This window comes from Excalfactoria chinensis, chromosome Z, assembly GCF_039878825.1.
Source record: "Excalfactoria chinensis isolate bCotChi1 chromosome Z, bCotChi1.hap2, whole genome shotgun sequence".
NCBI lineage: Eukaryota > Metazoa > Chordata > Aves > Galliformes > Phasianidae > Excalfactoria > Excalfactoria chinensis.
The window spans coordinates 8,547,797-8,567,395 of NC_092857.1; the positions used below are offsets into that span (position 1 = coordinate 8,547,797).

Here is a 19,599-nt window from a genome sequence, read left to right on the forward strand (position 1 = left end):
CCCCAGCCAAGTGAGTGTCAACTGGTGGGACAACTGCTTTGGAAATGGAACATGTAGACAAGCATGCTGTCATTTTCTTGCTTCTGGGCTCACCTGTAGGCACCCTGCAGTGTAATGGCATAACATGGAACAGAAGTGCTCACTTGGTACTATTTCATGGAATTTGAATCCTGAATATAGTGCCTTCCTATTCTAAGTGAGGAATATTATTTTTGTCCTCACTTCTCACAATCTTTTTCAGCCTATACTACTCAGAAGGTAAAAAACAGCAAAAAATTTCTCTCTTGGTTTAATATGTGACAATCTGTGATCCTGGAGCATTACTAGTTGGAAAGGTAAGGACATCAGTGCCTTAGGGACCTCCCTGCAGAGTGTCTCTCTTTGTCTCTGCTTGAGATCCCAGGGAGCATGCGCATTCATTTTTAGTTCACAGGAACAAGTATCTTAGATGACTTTTAGCACTTATCGTTAATATTTTATTTCCTATCTGAGATCTGTTGATCTCGCAGGATCAGAACAGCTTCAGTGTGGCTCAGAGGCTTTCCACACATTCCTGATGCAGATTTTGGAAAGGCAGAATTTATGGAGTTACAGTTTGTATAAAAAGCATAATGGACAGTGGAATTGTGATCGAGTGCTGGGCAGAAACTGTACATAATAGCACATAAATAAAATCTGAAACTGGGTTGCTCTTTGCTAAAATGGGCTGTATAGGTTCATTGCTAGTGTTTCTTGACCTTGGCCTCATTTACTTACTCATACATTACCTATTGAAACCTAATGTGACCTGCATTTTCTAACCACCACTGCAGTTTTCCTAGAGGCTTGTGTCTGTATGCTGGCTGTGGTACCAGGATAAGCTTTTCTTGTTTTGCTTGTGAGAATCTGCTTTCTACAGCCCTTTATCTTCCTTAGTTTTTTCTAAGTTATAAACTCATAAACACTGAAATTAAAAGCTTCTGTTATGTATTCCCTGCTGCTGGGTCTGTATGTGCTGTGGAAACCTAGCTTAAAACATTTCTGCACTGTTCCCCCTGAAGTCAAGTGTACAGAGTGAATATTGGAGGTGAGCACTGCCCAGGGAACCCAGAGCATTAGCTACCAACTAGCACCAGATTATCATCATACAATTTTCTTGCCTTCAGTTACAAGCTAAGGTGTACAATTAATGCTCTGCGAAACTGTCTTAGTGCTTAGACAGCATTACCCCACAGTTTAAGTCCTAAGTTGTCTATCTGAATCATAAATTAGAGGAGAACTTAGAAACAGCCAAGGTTTTATAGGAATGTTTTCAAAGGATTTGTGGCACCTCCTGGTTGCTCATCTTTACCCTCCCATGTGCCTCTTCAGTGTTGAAAATCTTACCTGGAAGCAGCTCGCCAGGCTTCTTACTATTGAACTCTGTAGAAAAGAGGAGAGATGCTTGAAAGTTCAGTATAGAAAATCCCTTTAGGGATGTCCAGTGTGAACTTGCATCCAGTTACCTCTGCAGAAAGAAGTTCCCACTTGTTAGCTGGGGAGGCAGGACAGCAATCAGTGACTTCGAACCAGAGCCAGACAAACCCTATAACTTGTGTAAGGCTAAAATAGGAGTTCAAGGCTAAAATAGGAGTTCAAGGCAAGATTCTCTTATTGCTGATACGTCAGACCTAATGATTTCACAGGTTCTCCTGCTTTAAGATGTGAATTGATTAATGTCCACTACATTCTGGAAGGAGAAAGCTGTGTTCCTCCAACTGATGCCTCATCCTTCCATAACACATATTCAGCTTGAACATACAACTACGCAAGTGTCAGCCTTTATTTCTAGCAGACCTGGAGCATTTGCTCAGGGATCAGAAGCCGCCTTGGCATTGGTGCTCTCACATATTTTGCACAGAGAACTTTTCATCATCTTTCTTCCTCTGAATCATCTCCAGTACACCCACAGAATGGATATAGTAAGCCTGCTGAGTGAAAGCTTCCAATAGGAATTATCTGGTCATGACGAAGTGATGTAGTGACCTAACTGCATAATACTGCTTTATACTACCTGCCAGATTTATTGTGCAGTCATAGTGGCATTTCCTGCTATCAGTGGTAGCTGATATAATTAAAATTCATTGGCTGAGCAGCAAAGCAGACACTGTTCCATTTGAATGGTGTTATCAATGCTTCACCATATTGCCAAAGAACATATTGCAGTTATACCATGCGCTACGGGGACTCTGTGACTGATATGTCATTTTAATACGTGAAACAATAGTATGCACCTACTTGCCCCTTCCTAGTGGACTTAAGTCACACTCAATTAATTCTCTGATGTCTAATTTCAAGCTAAAACATGTTAATACCTAAGGATTAGCAAACAACAACTTACAACATAGATTCTTTCTCCTCTTGTGGTAGTAATTGTTTGGAACAAACAGGCATTCTAGAATCACAGGGCATTTGGTGATTGCTGAACCAGAATGCCTAGCAGGATTTTGCTTCAGGAGGGGTAAGGTTGGGTGCCTCAAAGTTAAATCTGGCAAACTGTCTTAGCAATGGCAGCCTGAGAACTGTGGACTGCTGATCTGGAGGAGAGACCATTTGTCACCACCGATGATGGGTGTTGTCCTCTTGGCAAAGCATCGCTTCAGCTCTCTCTTCTTGCAGTCCTAGCTGCAACACTCAACCTTTGTTCTGCTCCCAAAAAGACCAGATTGCAATCAAGAAGTATGATAGACAGGAGAAGAGAAGCTTAGAGTTCTTGTGCAGGTAAAACAAGTCACAGATTGCACCGCCAACAGATGATGGTTTTGTTTTGTTACCCACAAGTTTGGCTGGAATGACTTATTGATTGGCAAGATGTTATCTTTAGTTTGCCTTTGTAGTGAGGGAGTTCTGAGAATCATAGGGGTACAAATTCACTTCAGTAAAGAAAAAATAATCACAGCCAGTGCCTAAAGTTCTAAGGCCCAAGCAATCACTTGCTTGTTTTCCTCTGTTCTTCAGAACTCTGGTCCAGGAGTTTCATTGCACGGTTTTAAGCATCTGATAGTCAGTTTTCCACACCACCTTCCAGAGAACAATGAACTGATCAGATTCTGAGTCCCCTAAGGCTTGTCTTTCTCTAATAGAAGCTGAGGAATATAGAGTGCTTCAGCACTGCGTGCAGCAGTGTGAGCTCCTGTCATCTTCAAGTCCTGCGTATGTGGACGTAACATAAAAATCTGAGCTGATCTTTAACCACTCTACTGGCATCTAGTGCATTACATTGATAAACAGGTAATCTGCCTTAGGGGCAAGAATGAATGCAAACATTTCTGAAAGGTCTTTCCTTTACGATAAGAAAAGAAAATCTGTTTCACATGTCGCTTTTTCAAAGCAAATGATCTCAAAGCATTCATCATGTAGGGTTACGTGTGCACGCAGGTGGGCTGGTCAGAATTGGCTCTTTCAAGGCTGGAGGGATGATTGCAACTGGAGTACAGACCATGCTAAGTGGAAAAACAGAGGGCATTGGGCTGGTTACAATGCGGCATGCTTTTCTTACAGCATATGCCAGGATGTCAGCAGCATCCATTTAGTGCTTGGGGCACTTTTACATGTATTTTTGGTCAAGTCTCCTCTTAATTGCAGTGAAAAAGCAGTCCGGATCCTTGTGAAAGTGGAGCTTTTAGTGGTGCTCTAAAATTATTAAGTGCTCAACTGTTACTGCTGTGATGTTGTGGATTTTCAGAATAGCTGTGTCCAATCTTCTGAGAGCAGTGTCTGGGTTAAGCTTGAATACTGACAGCAGGGTGGAAGGTGGAATAGCATCTTTCATAGAATCATAGAATCATAGAATCATAGAATTACTCAGGTTGGAAAAGACCTTGAAGATCATCAAGTCCAACCGCAGCCTAACCAGTAGCCTATCTCTTAAAAAACAACCACAAAACAATACCACAACAACAAACCTCTGCTAAATCATATCCCTGAGTACCACATCCAAGCGGCTCTTAAACACATCCAGGGATGGCGATTCAACCACCTCCTTGGGGAGCCCATTCCAGTACCTAACCAAGACTACATGGAGAATTACTCAAGTAAATGGCATCCAGACTAGACTTACAGTGACAAAATGACCCATGAACCCAAGGTAACATGCAGTAGAATCATAGAATCATTTATAGAATTGCTCAGTTTGGAAAAGACCTTAAAGATCATTGAGTCCAACCACAACCTAACTGAACTACCCTAACTCTAACAACCTTCTGCTAAATCATGTCCCTGAGCACCACATCCAGATAGTTTTTAAACACATCCAGGGATGGCGATTCAACCACCTACCTGGGGAGCCCATTCCAGTGCTTAACTATCCATTTATGTAAAGAAGTGTTTCCTGATATCCAACCTAAACCCCCAAACTGGTGCAACTTGAGGCTATAAATCAATACTTGCTGATTTCTCAGCCTGCTTGCTCTGTTGGCTTTGGGGAGTGCAGATTTCACTTTCTTAACTCTATGAATATCAGGAAGAGGACTATGAGAGTGCTGGTGTCTGAGACAACCCTTGCTTCTATTTGGTTGGCTGAGTATCTTTTGATGATTTTGTGACTTCTCTAAGAGCTGGAGGTAGTGGAGGAAAGGATCCGAGTTGGAAAAGTTGAGTGCTGGCAGTTTACCTGCTTGTTAAGGGTGATCTCAGCAGTGAACCAGGGCAGTGTGAAGGAAAATAGGCTGCCCTCTGGGCTCAAGCTAAGTGCCCTCCTTTCATCTACAGCTGGATGCAGAAGCAAGTGACCATCTCAAAGAGCTCCAGGTGAAGCTGAACAACGTTTTGGATGAACTGAGTGCAGTGTTTGGTAACAGGTGAGTATAACAAGGTTTTAGTTCCTTGTCTGATCTCACTTAGTCAGATTAAGAAAAGTTTATGTTGACCGCATTGTATTTTTCTTTTTCCCATAAATTCATGGTCTTTCAAATACTGAAACCATGTAAGAAAGTGAGGAATATCTTTGTAAGTCCCTCTTTTCTGTATACCTCTGCTAAGAAACAGAGATCCCTCAACTGTAAAATGTATTTGAATTACATAGAATGATTTTTTTCTGTAAGTAGTGCTTGTCAGTAACAGAATTGTTTGCTCTTTTATTGCTTGTAAAGCAGTTTTCAACTTAGCATTTATGAAGTGCATTCTTGTTTAAATGTTCTGCTCTATGTGTATGAAACAGCTCGCTGATTTCTGAGTGTTAAATGAGTATTGAATACAAAGGAAGGAGGTTTAGAATTTGAGACGGACTCATTCTAAGGTTTCAGCGAATGGTGTTTTCTAGTGTTTCAAGGGGAGGAGCTCTTTAAAGAATTGTTAGAGTAATAAATGGCAATTAAGTTTTATTTCAAATCATGATGCAGTTTACCTTAGGATGAAAATGTGCTTGACTTTATAAATTCTGTAGTGAGACATAAAATATGTCAATTAAACTAAATCTAGAAATACAGGTTTCCCAGTTGATCTTCAAAAGCAGCCATTTCTCCTGATAAACCCCATTAATTTCATGTTGTGCTAAATAACAAGATTAATGCAGACATACACCCTCATATAGCAGAAGCTTGGGCAAGGGAAATAATGCCAGTTGTACCAACCTGGCTTCTTACAGGCTACAGACTTGCATGGTGGGATTTGTCAGCTTTTATCTGGATTTGAGCAGACAGAGCTAATGGGGAGTTCCCATTGCAAGTAATGGATGGTATAGCAAGAAATGGAGAGATTCGAGCTGTAGCTGAGCTGAATTGATAAGATTCATAATTAGGTGGAGGATGGGTGAGAAATCATAGTTAGGGGGTGAGTTTTGGTATCTGAAACCTGTCTCCATGGTGTCACTGCTACAAGACAATTAGGGCCCAATCTTGACATTTGTAAGTATGATTTAAAGAGATTATTCAGCATCAGCATACATACCAGGGAGAGTTTGAGAGATGTGCCAGCAAGAGATTTAGCCAGTCAAACAGCTCAGATGCTATTCCTTAGCAGTAATAGGAAATGAAAAGCAGTGCACTGTATAAGCAGGAGCGTCTGAAGGATGTAAATGTGGGAGGTAAGACACATATCCACAGTATTCTATACCTAGTCTGTAAACAACTGCTCCTGCAACACTGTGCACACCTGACACTGCAGATCTTACCGTGCTTCATCTGCTTGTGTTAATTGCACCTGCTGGGAAAGCAACACATATCCAGAGCACCTCGCCACCTTTGTGCTGAGAGAGGACTGTGTCTGCAAACAGAAGTACTTTGTGCTTTAAAGGATTTCAGAAGAAAAAAGGAAACTTGAAAGGGTTTGTGCTTCATGCCAGGCTAGCTGCTGTTTTGTTCTTGGAGGCAGCAGGAGAGAGGACAGGAATTCCTGCAGCAGGGGAGGAGCAGAAGGCCCTGTCTGACCGAGGAGGTGAGGTTGCCTTAACTCACTGCTGCCAAGGCCTCCTGTCAACCTGCATGTCTGCAAGAACCTCAAGTGAACCTGTTGCCACTGTTTCATCATTTTTCGTAATTGGTGATGATTTTGCCTTGCATTAACTTTTACTTTTGAAAAAAAATCATTTATTTTTTAATTCCCTGGCGGGGAGTTTACAGCATCTTCAAGCAAGGGTCTCACAGCCAGTGCGCTGTTTGGAAGAACTGTGGGATGAGGCTAGCCTGCAACAGAATAAGGACTGCCAGCAGTACAGGGGATTGTTGGTACTATTTTATTTGGTGTGGCTTACGCTTCTGGTTAAGCTGTTTTTGTAGCCACAGCTGGTTGCTGCAAGCTCCCCTCTGTTAGAGAAGGGAAGGTGGAAGGGGAGTCTGTATGCAGAGAATGTGCTGTTGGTCTGGAATTGCTCCAGAGAGATGGAGGTTGGAAGTGAAGCAGAAATGCCATGAGGCTGGAGGGTGGCACTGCAGGAAAGGGAAGAGGTGATGGGCTGGGAAGAGGGAGTTGTATGCTGGAACCCAATACATGGATGCCCTAATGACTCACACAGGAGTTCCTGCCATTTACAGAGAGCTGGTGTCTCTGCTCTTAAATCTTTGCCTGAGCTACTAGCAATGGCTTCTCCTTCTTGATGCAAACTTCAGTGCCTTTAGTAGATAGCTAAATGTCATTTGTAATGTCTGTGGTTAGAAATTGTTCTCTTAAATGTCAAAGTGTTTCCTTTTATTCTCTGAATGGATATGTTGACGGTTCTGCTGTGCTATTCATCATATTTAACCACTGTATTACTTCATTTTGAAACTCTTCTTTGCAGTAAAAGATGGAAAGGTATCTGTGCTTTATGTATGCTTCTTGCATGTCGATGAGCACAGCATGCTCACTGTGCAGCTGAGTCCCACATCCCACTTTGACATTTTGGTATAACACAGCCTGTATGGCAGTGGGACTGGTTTCCATCAGCTTTCAGGCTGTCTCAGTGATCTTCAAGACTTAACTTAGGATGGGTCATGAAGAGCTGGATAGTGTGCCCCTTGGCAACAGATACAGTAAGTAAATAAAGAGCAGATCTCAGGGAGGAAGTGTGTGTAACTAAGTGTCTTGCAATATTTTCCTTTATGTACCAGTGCTGAGATCTGTGCTACTGATAATCATGTTTTTGCTTCTCTTACCTGCCCAGCTTTCAGACTCGTATTGATGAGTGTGTCAAGCAGATGTCCGATATCCTCTGTCAAGTGAAAGGGACAGGAAATGTTGCTGCTAATGCCAGAAACACAGTTGCACAAGATGCAGATAATGTCCTGAGGCCATTAATGGATTTCCTGGATGGAAAGTGAGTGCTCAGATACATGTTACACATACATTACATCTGATTGAGGACAGAGTGAGGAAAGAAAGAATAGCTCCATGTTCTTGAGCTGCTCTTGAGATGTCCAGGCTGCAGATTCTCAGGAAAGATTAATATTTTTTCTTCCCATATCTGCCTTTTTCTCATGCCATGGATCATCCCTTCAGTCTACATTCAGTGCCAGATCTCACCCTCATTTCCCTTTTTCCCTCTGGCAGTTATAGCAATCAGCAAATCACACTGCTGATCAGGTAGTGGAAAAGACCGATGCACACTGTAAATTCCAAACGTATCAACTATGTTTTTTTTCCTACAAAAGCTGTGCTGTAGCCAATTAGGAAACATGCTGCAATGCTTACCGGATATATACATAGCATGTTACCCTGGTCATGTGAACTGGTTGTGTTCAATCAATACCCAGTGCTGTTCTGATTGTAAAATATGCTTCTGAACTGGGTGATGTACATGTACATCTGCTTTCTGCAGATCCATCTCGACTCAGATGAACTGTAGATCCATTGCTTTAATTAGCTGTTGCCATTAACATGATGCAGCATTATTCAGTTGTTCGGGGACTTTCTGCACATAATTCTTAACAGTTAAGTCTCATTCTACTAAAGAATATTTTTTCTCTTAGTATGAAGTTAAACTTCTTGTTGTTGCACAGCAGTTCTTATTTTGAAAGGTGTGGCCTGATATTTTCTTATCAAATGCTGTGAGAGAAATGAAAACTTAAAAGTTTAATGCAATAAGTTTATGTTGTTGGTTTTTGTATTCATCATCTCATCTTTTTTTGTTGCCATGGGGTAAGTGACCCTTTGCAGCAAACATTTATCTAGGAGCCCTCTCGTTTTAGCATTTCCATGCATGCCTTCTCTAATCCTCAGAAGACACCTTCCTGTGAATCACTGGAAGCTCAGGGTGCTACAGACTTTTCATACAACCATGGCACAAATCATCATCTAAGCCTGGAGTATTTTCTTTCCTATGCTGTAGAAGAAGAATCATTTTTGTTGCCTTCAGCATCCTACCCACATCAATCTAGTTCCTGTTTGGTTTCACTCATTTGCTAACTGGCTGAGGGTAAAATAGGAAATCTATGTTACATGCTGTAGAAGAGCTGGCTACCATCTGTGCGCTGCTAGTGGCTGCAGAGTTCCTCCTTTATAGCTATCCCGGTGTGGTTACAAAACTCCATTGGAAGTGACTGTTGAGCATCAAAGAAAATGTTGTGTTTCTTGGCCTTACTGCACAATAGTAAAGGAGGAATCCACAGGGAGATAAAGCATTCTGCTTTATACGACAGGTAATAAACACACGGCAGATGATGCTGATGAATCCAATTGCAACATATAGATGAGTCCTGTCATTGCTCTGAGGTGGTTTTCATTTAAGGACTTCAACTGCTATCAAAGGCAGAAACTTCTGCAGTAACAGTATGCATAATAGTATGGGCAGTATTCAATTAGTTATTAAATAAGAATCATAATAATAAACCCATGAAGGTATAAACCCATTATTCTGTACTTGTATTCCTTTTTTCCCTTTTTACTCTGTAAGCCCCATGCAGCAGGAAGTTCCTTAAGAGGAATCAGCTCAGTTGTGCCTGTTATGGGTGGGAATATTCCAAATAACAACTTAGTGATATCCTGCATAATCCCCAGGTCAATAAGCAGAAATTACTCGGATCAGAGATGTCAGTAATTCCAATGGCTTTAGCACTAGAGCTCTGAGAATGAAGGCATGCTGTACTTTATGAAAAAGGAAGATTTTTTTTTATGTACCCTAGAGCAGTTGTTACGAAAAACTGCTTTGGGTGGGACACTGGTTCTCCCATACACATCTCCTTTTTCCTTGCAAATTGCATTTTGAATTTACTCATTTCTTGCTTTCTCCCTGCAGCCTGACACTGTTTGCAACCGTGTGTGAAAAGACAGTGCTAAAACGGGTGCTGAAGGAGCTCTGGAGGGTGGTAATGAATACCATGGAGAAGCTGATTGTGCTGCCTCCTCTTACAGACCATACGGTAAAGCATTTTCTCCTTCCTGACTCACAGCAGAAAGTGTTGCCATTCCCCATGTAACTCAGCTCCTTACTTAATGAGTCATCCGTCCAGGTAAATTTGTCTGCACGGAGCCTGCTCTTGGATGGAAAAATACATCTATTAAAGTAAGAAAGCGTCTCTATTTATAGTGGGTTTGCAAGATACAGAGCACACTATAGAAAAAAAAAACAATTCGAAATCCATCATCTAACAGGAGTCGCCAATTATATCAACTCACAGTGACTAGAGATTTGGAGTCCCTTAGAGAAAGCTGCATAAGAGGGTTTACTTGGCAGTTAGTTTTGGCTTCATGGCATTAGATCAATGCCTGTAAACACTTTTGTCTAATTATTGTCATGCATTGGTCAGGTGTTCCTCTGCATAGATGTGGTTAATTTGGCATTGTTTTTTAATTACATCTTCCATGGCGTTTTAACATCTGTATGGGCTGGCATGGTTTCTCTGTCTCTGAAGTTGGGGAGCTGGAAGCATGTCCAGTTTGCCTTCAAAGCAGTCTTTAAATAATTGTTCAGCTGTGTGGACATGCCGAATGAATGTGTGTCATTAATGTAGGAACGTTTTTAGCAATGAAAGATTAACCTCTTTCCCAATTCTGAGAAATCGCAGCAATTGAAAAAGTGTCAGTCATGCACACCCAGCTGCTCCGGAGATGACACTCTGTTGTGGGCAATGTAAAGTTTGAACCATAACCTCATTATCTGGAGATGATCCAGGACTTCTTTTCATCTGTTTTGGAGAGAACTTGTGGTCTGTGGCTAATTAATGCTAATTTATTTCATCCCAGAAGTGAGTGGAACAATAGTGTTTTTCACTGTTCAGTAGTTGCCTAAATAATTTGAGTGGATATCTTGGGTTGCAGCATATAGAAGAGTGATGCCAACCTGCAACTTGCAGTAAGGATGTTTTGCTCTGAGAGCACCTTTGCATCTGGCCTTGATGATGACGACTTAAAACAGAACCACTGAGACACAGTGCTGTCATCTTTGCTAAGCACAAAATCAGTGTGAGGCATGAATTTGCTAAAGACTATTTGCTCCGAGCTCAGGTTAGGAGTTACCATCTGTTTTCCTTTTCAATCCAGAAAAGAAGAAAAAAAAAAAAAAAGATTGGGAGGATGAAATTTGTTTCTTTTTGTTGAACTGCTTTAGGAAGCAGTCTGTAATGGGATGGGGTATCAGCAATGTAACTCATTCTACCCCCACCCCTCAGCAGGAGAAAGCCCCAATGATACCTCTGTGTGTTTAATGGAACGCTGGTTTGGGGCTCGTCCAAGAACACTTCTGCAGACCTTCAGAAGTAGTGAGGATATTCATGGATGCAAAAGAGTCCCTTTTGCGGAATATTTAATTACTCCCTTTTCTGCAAACTTGCTGTGAAGTGTTTCTGACAGTGGCCATGAAAGGCATCCTCAGGGAGAAGGTCCTCTGTGTGCTGCATTATGTCTAACTTTGCATGACTTGGTCACTGCAGGGTGCTTTAGGGCCTGTTATTCCCCAGTTTTGTCTGTTCCATGCAAATTAGTTTAGCACAAGGAAGATAAACTGATCTTTTCCCTTCTACTCTGAGCTGCTTTTGAAAGATTTTCTGTAGGATGGGGCTCAGATGAGACAGCATTCAGCTACTGCGTGTGAGTGATGCAGTGCAGATAGAGCACTTTGTATCCTGGCACCGATGGCCTGAGATGGCAGGTGCCTTAATAACTTCCAGATGACTGGCTTCTTCCTCTCTGGGTATCGACTGGTGGTGTGTTGTGAGATTAGTAGCAACATGATCTCCAGTAATTAATGGAGCACTTCATGCCTCACTTGTTTTAGGTAAAGATCAACATTTAATTAAACACTCTCTGTCTTAGATGGATGGATATGCAAACATAGCTATCTGGGAATCCTTATTTTGAGGTTCAGCACACAGCACTTGGGGATATTAACAGATTAGAATTATATTTCTTCCTCTCTCCCTCCTTAGAACACAGCTATAGCATTTCATCAGTGACTGGTCAGGTCAATGAAGAGTTCCTTAATTCACACACAGATGATTCCTCCAAAGCCTGTCCTTTATTTACTTCACACAGTACACTGTGGCCATTCGTGTGAGACTCCATTGCTTGCCCCTGCTGTGCTTTTATCTATTTATCAGACTTTCCTTCACTAAATGAATACGTGGTCCAGGATAAAAACAAATTTTCCTTAAGCTGCAGACTGATTTTTACATACGCCTTCCAAACTGTTCTTTAGGTTTCCCTGTGAATAGTCCAAAGCAATTCTTGGAGGAGAGTGTAGTTTTAAGAGCCTTTATGAGAGCTTTCTAAGCTTGTATTAGTTTGAATCAGTCCTCCCCCTTGTGCTTGCTAGGTTCAAAAGAGTCCAAGGCTGTCTTGGTGGGGAAAAAGGCTTTCTTAGCCTCCAGTAAAATGATGGTCAATAAACTGTGTGCGTATTTGGCTCTTTGTACCCAGAGGAAGTTATTTCCCCTTTTTCATTTCCACTTTTAAACCTATTCCCTCAGTGTTTAGTATGCTATGGCACCTAAAAAAAAGAAGTTTAATTTTTCATAGGTAGTAGCAAAAGTTGCCTGATGGTGAAGCTTCTCAAATGAGCTCACGTGCTGCTAATAAAGGGACAGATTTCACTGTTGCTGAATATGGAAGATAGAAGATTTAAGAAAGGAATGTACAATGTCAAATAAAACTTCCTTGCACTAATGTGTCTCAGAAAATAAGCCTGAGTAATGGTGCATTTTTCCAAAAAAAGACTGAAATTCAAAAGACGGAAAGCCTTTGTTGCCTAACTTTGTCAATTGAGCAGTAGCAGAGCTAAACTGTGATAGTTGGAGTCTCTGGGAATGTAAATCAGTATAGTTCCTTTGGCTTCTAGCAATTAGGCTTGAATCAGCTGATGATCTCTTTCCAAATTACTGTGGGGAAAAAGAAGCAGAGATCTTGAACAGGGAATTTAACATGTTGCAGACTGTGGACCTGTTTCAGATTTCCAAAAAAGTTTAGGAAGGTAAAATTAATGATGTGGAAGGAACCTGGAAAACTGATGCTGTCTAAGGTCTGTCCTCTTTCCAGCTGTGTTTGTCACAAAGCTAAGCAGAAGCAAATCATAGGAGTCTTAATTATCCCTTGTCTTCTGTCCTTGACATATGAATCAATAGTGTTGTGAGCAATTTCTCTCAAAACCACACAATATCTAAGCGTAGTCGCCTTATTTCCCTAGAGCTGCACCTGGGATAAATGCTGTCTGTAAAGCTTTGCAATATGTTTTCCATGAATAACTAATAATTTTCTGAGCATCTTGTTTACAAGAATACCACTTGGCAGAGAAAGGAGCTGTCCAGTTTTTCATTAGGCTTTACCAGCATTGATGACGAACTGCACAGCAGTAAAATAACTTCTCCTTGCAGGCACATTGACAGAGATTGGCACTGATTGATGAGGATTAGCAGAATGCCCAAGAAGAGCTGTGGAGCAGTTATCTGAGCAGCTTTGTTCCTTGAAGCGTATCGTATCACTGGGTATTGCTCAGTGTTACTGACCTGCCCTCTTTTGAAGCCTGCAGCAGGCAGACTACGTGCTTAGGCTTGATAATGTTGTTGAAGTGTGTGTGTGTATATATATATATATGTAAAGATTGAAAATCAAATGAAAACTGAAAATACTGGACCAAGAATGTTAACATCAGTGTATCTTAGAGCTACTTAACTTCATTTTTTTAAAGTCTGGGTTGTTAAAAAAAAAACAACAAAAAAATCCAAACAGTTGTTAATTGCTTTTCTGGTTGGTCCCCAACCCCAATACCTTAAGTTTTAAGACCACAAGCCAGTCACACAGAACAGCTGATGTATCTGACAGCATTCCGTGTTGGGTACCAAAACACTGTCTGAAGCTGTGTCCCTTGGATAGTTTGGTGTATCCCAGAGTGAAATCTCTCTTTGTGTCTCTCTGAATGCAGTTACGGCCCATCTTGCTTGTTGGAAGTACAGAAAAAAATTGAGAGTTGTTTTTAGAATTCCTGTGAGGTACTGGCATCAAGTTAAGCTCACAGTCTCATTTCAAAAGCTTGCATTTATAGATGCATTAGCCATCCATGCCTACACTTTTTTTTTCCTTAGGAGTTATGAGTTTAATCAGTTATCAAGAGCTTCTGTTTAGCTATGAAGTCAGTAATGTTCACTTTATATCGATTTCTATTCAGACATAAAAGGCTGATGATCAGTGAGGGTCAGGCAAGGGTTGTGGTTAGAGCAATTCAAGGTGTCTGAATTCAGGTCATGGAATCATAGAGTTTGAGCAATTTCAGAAGGTGGCAAAACTAATGAAAAAAGTGTCTCATTTAGAAATTCAATTCCAAACCGTTGTTGTAAATAGAAGAGAGCGTCCAGTGTCCCTAGAGCAGGGCTCAGCTTCCCTTTATTACTTCTGTAAGCCTCTCATGCTTTTCTTCTGTACAAAGATACCTGCTAATTCCACTGGCAGATATGAAGAAGCCTTTTTTGCTCAGGGGAATGCATCAGTGAGGCTGATCTTAACTTCAATCCAGAGGAAAAAAAAAAAAAAAAAAGCTTTTAACAATAGTTGTTGCAATAGAACCTAATTCCTGTTCCATAGGGCACTGAGTTTGAAGGCACCAAATGAATAAATACTGAAGAAGTCATCAACTAAGAAGACAGACTGGTTGGCATAAGCGGGGGCAAAAGGCCGTGAATAATTCTGGTCTTGCACCACTTGCTGAGTATCCATTTCAGGGATACTGGGATGAGCAATGTTCATGTCAGTTGTGCTTAAGTGAAGGGTGAAAGACTGTTGATAGCAGAGGAGAGAGAAGGACTGTACAATGGAGAATTCATTTCTCAGAGACCTTTGGGTGAAGGTGGTGCACAGGGAGCAGGCAGACCCCAGAGACAATAAGCTTTATATTCTCCTGGGTGTTTTCCCAAGCAGAAATACCCAAATGTGTGGAAAGTGCTACCCACCAGTGTGTCTGATTGTCCCTCAGATCTTATTTCTGGCATTCACCTGGGACAGCCCCCAGTTGAAACCTGTGATGACCTTTATATGTACTTTTAATAGTAGCCTCTAATAGCTGATAACAAGCTGAGGAGAGCCAAAGATTGTCACTGAGAGAGCATCTTCCCTGACATACCTAAGGCTTTTCTGAGACTGATGATGGAAGTGGCATTAAATATGGAAAGAGCCTGTAGCTTTATGTCTTGACCCTAAAGCCCAAATCTTAATAGCCACAGAGAGCCCTCTGGAAGTGGAGAACAGAGTTTCACAATATGATGGATACACAATTCATGGCCCAAATTACAGTAGGCTGGGGTTTTATTCTGAATGGACTATAATGGGCAGCTGTGACTTTATTAGAAAAAGGCAGATCAATGGAAGAGATCAAAGTGGAAGAAAATAAATCTCAATGAATCTCATAAAACATGTCTGGAAAGGAGACTAGAGAATTGGTTGCTTTTGTCTTTCTCATTTCATATTGGGCTTAAGTCCCCAGATGAAGGAAGTATTATACAGCAGAGAAATGTTGTGATGGGGGAAAAATATTTCTATTGTAACTATTGCAGGAAAAATATTTATAAACTTAATTTTATCAGTGTGTAAGTGACTTGTCTTTGAGATTTATCATCATTTTTTGTTCCTTTGTTGGTCATATAGTATCAGTAAGCCTCAGTAGGGAAGAAGAGCCATTGTCAGCTTTTGACACATGAAGAAGATGCTGTAACATATACTGGACTTTGTTTGCCAGTCTCTTATCTGGCAAATGTTCAGATCCGGTTTTACTTCTGGCCCAATACATTCTTTACCCCTTCATCATTGATTGGTCTGCACTTCCCTAGAGAGACTGCCATCAATTGTGTACTCACTGCTTAAGCTGTCTTACCCAGTGCTTATCCACCTGTATTTAGATGACTTGAACTCTAGAGGAGTGCCTGGAGGTGAAACTACTGCCTTCCCCTACAACGTGTGCAAGTCATTTGAGGGTGCATCCTTTTTAAATGTGTAGCTGCTACAAGCAAGACTAAACCAGTTAGCAGAATGTTGTGCTCTGAAGTAGCTCTGGATTTGGCATCCACAGAAATGCCAGGTTTTGTCATAGATAATATAATAACAAGGAGTAGGATTGTTGAGATAGGCCTTGGGAGTCGTTATGTAAAGTTCTGTCTGTGAACTGGTTTGACTTGCTCAAAGTAAAAATATGCAAATCTTGTGTATAATGGTTTTTTTTTCCTCCTTTTTTTCTCTAACTTCCTGCAATCATAGGGCACACAGTTGATTTTCAGTGCTGCTAAAGAGCTGGGACACTTGTCAAAGTTGAAGGTATTGTGTGTGGTTTGTGTTAACGTTCTTGTGTTTGAGCGTGGTAGTGTAGTAGTGAATAGCATGGCTTGTGCTTCTACTGGTTTGTGGCTGAATGCACTTATAGAGAAATGCTTTTAAATGCGTTAAATGTTCATTTAAATACATCCTGCTAACATTAGTATCATGTTTATATTAACTGCTAATTTTTATTCTGCATTTAATTGTAAAGTAGTTTATCTCTTCCAGGCAGGGGGCAATTTGGTTTATCTATTCAAAATGGGAAAAAAAAAAAAAAAAAAATAGAGATTTTGATATCTGGCCAGTTCCTCTGTGTCTCTTGTGTAAAAGGGAGTCCCTTGTATGATCCTGATAATGAGCTATCAGTAGCAAAGATGCTTGTGATAGCTATTGATGGATCATATACAAAAATAACTGTTCCTTATGGAACAGAGCCTGTGTCTGTAAATTCTGTCTGCGTGGGCTCTTTTTACAGGCAAGCTGGCATTTTAGCATGAAGGCTATGTTGATGTGTTTTGACACCGCATGACATGACAGTGCATGGCATGAGCGTTACTAAGTGCACGCCACCTCATTGTAAGCCAATCAAGCATTAATTCACTGGTCACGACAGGAGTGGTGTGAAATTAGCGATGCCGTACAAGAATCAAATTGTGCTGTGCTGTGGTTTGACTTGTGCTATAAAGCAGGTATGGTGCAAGAAAAGGTCTAAATCTCAAAAGTCACTGTTCACAAGTTGTGCAGATAGGAAGATGACTCTGTCTTGGAGGGTGATCAGGGAGAATTTCCCAGGACTGAGAGCTTTCTTCTAAGTGACCAGTGCAGCTCCAAAATACATCCATTTCTTCCCATTATATTTTGTCCCATGCATTTATTACAGTTGTTTTTATTTAGCTATCTATTTCCCTTGCCCAGAAGTCACATTGTGCGTGTTTGTGATTCACAACGTTATGCGGTTTATTTAAGGTAGTGCTTATTAGAAGTCCTAGAAAGTATTTGGGCATGCACATCTCACTACACAGAATCACAGAACTGTAGGGTTTGGAAGGGACCTCTGGAAATCATATAGTCCCCTTCCAAAGTAGATTCCCTACCACAAATTGCACAGGCAAGCATCCCAGAAGGTTTTGAATATCTCCAAAAAAGGAGACTCCACAACCTCCCTGGACAGTCCATTCCAGTGCTCTGTAACCTTCAAAGTGAAGAAGGTTAGAAGTTTGGTTAGATTGGTTAGAAGTTTGGAGAGAATTCTTCACTCAGAGGACAGTGAGGCAGAGGGCACTGCTGTCCAGAGAGCTGCCGTGCCCCATCCCTGGAGGTGCTCAAGGCTGGGTTGGATGGGGCCCTGGGCAGCTGGAGCTGGTGGGGGCAACCAGCCCACAGCAGGAGGATGGAACTGTGTGGGCTTTAAGGTCTCTTCTGACACAAGCCATCCGATGATCCTATGCACGTGGTTCTTTTTTTCCATCTAGATTTTGAGACCATAATAAAACAGTTAACAAACTTTTCAAGTGTGGATCCTAAGGGGAATAGCTGTCATCTGCCACTTGTGCTGGGGACTGCTAGCTTGTCCTCCCTGGTGACATGGTGACTCTCGAGGATTGCACCACCTCCACTGCTTCTGCTTCAAAGAAAGCAAAAGCTTCTATGGGAGAAATGGACAGAAAGGAGCTTTGTACCCAGGCTGGGAGAGTGAGAGATGGAACACAGCCTCCAAATGCAACCCCATCTTCCTGCAAGTATCCCTTTCTCCTTTCAAAAACAGCAGTGAGTACCCAACATGCAGAGGAGAAGCCCTGCCTGCTCTCTTAAAGCACTTCTTGTTTCAAAGGACGGGCTCTGGATTCTCCCTGTTACTCCCTCCAGGTCACCAGGACAAGTTTTTGCAGACAGCTGTGAGTTCCTGTGCCTTCTCAGTGTTCTTGGACACAGTCACTGACATTCACTGTTGTCTTCTACTTCCTCCCCATCACCTGGAATTTCTTAAGATACACTGAGTGCCTTTTGCCAGGAATGAGCTGGAAGCTTTTTCTGTTTCCATTTGCACTGGTCAGACCAAGGCCAGCCTTCAGCAGCAGCCTGTCTTTGGTTAGAGTTACCATAAAGCTTAACATTGCTAACTCTGAACTCCATTTTTAGAAGTGCACATACTCGTGGAATTCAGGCAAGCTTTGGTGGATTTTTGAGCCTTTATTTACATATCCACATATAGGACTGGAGCACAGGTGCATGGGATTTTATTTGTGGCATCAGGGCTGTATGCAGACATGAAAGCACCATACCACTTGAATTCTGAGGACCTTTTGTTCAGACAGATGGTGTTGACATTGTGTCCAAAAACTTCCTGAGGAGTGAAGGAGTTAAGAAAATGTAAATTGTTTGGGTCTGCATAACCATCATGGATTTTTTTTGTCATTCTGTTTTTACAGGCGTGTACCAGCTAGCAGAGAAGGCATAAATAAATAGCTACTCAAAGTCCTTCTCCTGTTTGTTTTACCATTTCACTAAAAGCCTGAGAAAATTATTACACGGATTTTAAGCCTTTAGTTGTCTTAAATAGAACAGTAGGAAAAGATCCCCAGTGAATCAGTTTAGTCAGCTGAAAGCTGAGACTGGCAGACCTGATGAGCACAGACTCCTGTCCGGATGACAAATCAATTTCCCAGTGTATTTTCAAACGCATGGAAAACCAACCGTAAAACTGGCACTTTGGAGCCAGATACCTGCCTCCCATTTGTTATCCAGCTCTTTCCGCTCAGTTTGCTTTGGTGCAAGCAGGCTGCTCCTGCCGCCTGCCCCACAGAGCCAAAAGCTGGAGTGGGAAGCAGGGCAGCCTCTTCCACTTGTCAAAGCCAAGCTCTGACTGCGGAGGTTTTGCAGGAATACCTGTGCACAGTACACCGGTGAATGTGAGAGACAGGTTTTGACAAATTCCACTTGTAGTTACACAGTGATTTGATGTAAATATTTGTGGCATGCTCCTCACGCTCAAATTGGAAAGCACAGGGCAGCTATGCAGAGTGCTTGGTAGGAGCAGTGTAGCACGAGCAGAGGGCAGGCACATGGGGGAATGACAGATGTGGGCTCCTCTGTGTGTAGGTGTGAGCATCATCACTTGGGTGTTTTTACGTAATGTGTTGAAGTAAACGACACTGGGAAACTCTTAGAAAGCACTGATGCGTCACTGCAGCATCAGTGGCAGCATGGGCACAGTCCAGGTGATGATGTTAGATGTTGAAGAGAAAAATGCCAGCCACCTGGTTTCTGTTGCAGACTTGGGTTATCTGGTGGGTGAACCCAGAAGATCAGTTCAGCAGAATCGAAAATCACTCTGCCCTCAGGGCACAGCTACCTCAACAAAACAGGTCTCAGGAGAAGTGGCCTTGGGCTCTGCCTGATTGTGCACTTAATCCAGCCATCAGGCAGTTAAACGTTTTACCCTCT

The 19,599-nt window shown here is 41.8% G+C and overlaps 1 protein-coding gene across 4 annotated transcripts in view; it reads left to right on the forward strand.

Moving 5' to 3' along the window:
- Positions 1-19,599, forward strand: part of UNC13B (unc-13 homolog B) — a 204,141-nt gene that overhangs the window by 172,755 nt on the left and 11,787 nt on the right. For all 4 annotated transcript variants that reach the window (XM_072358936.1, XM_072358933.1, XM_072358935.1 and 1 more), the window contains 4 exons: positions 4,729-4,817; positions 7,595-7,747; positions 9,665-9,788; positions 16,099-16,155. In XM_072358936.1, coding sequence (XP_072215037.1) covers positions 4,729-4,817; positions 7,595-7,747; positions 9,665-9,788; positions 16,099-16,155 — 423 coding nt within the window. The remainder of the gene's footprint in view (positions 1-4,728; positions 4,818-7,594; positions 7,748-9,664; positions 9,789-16,098; positions 16,156-19,599) is intronic.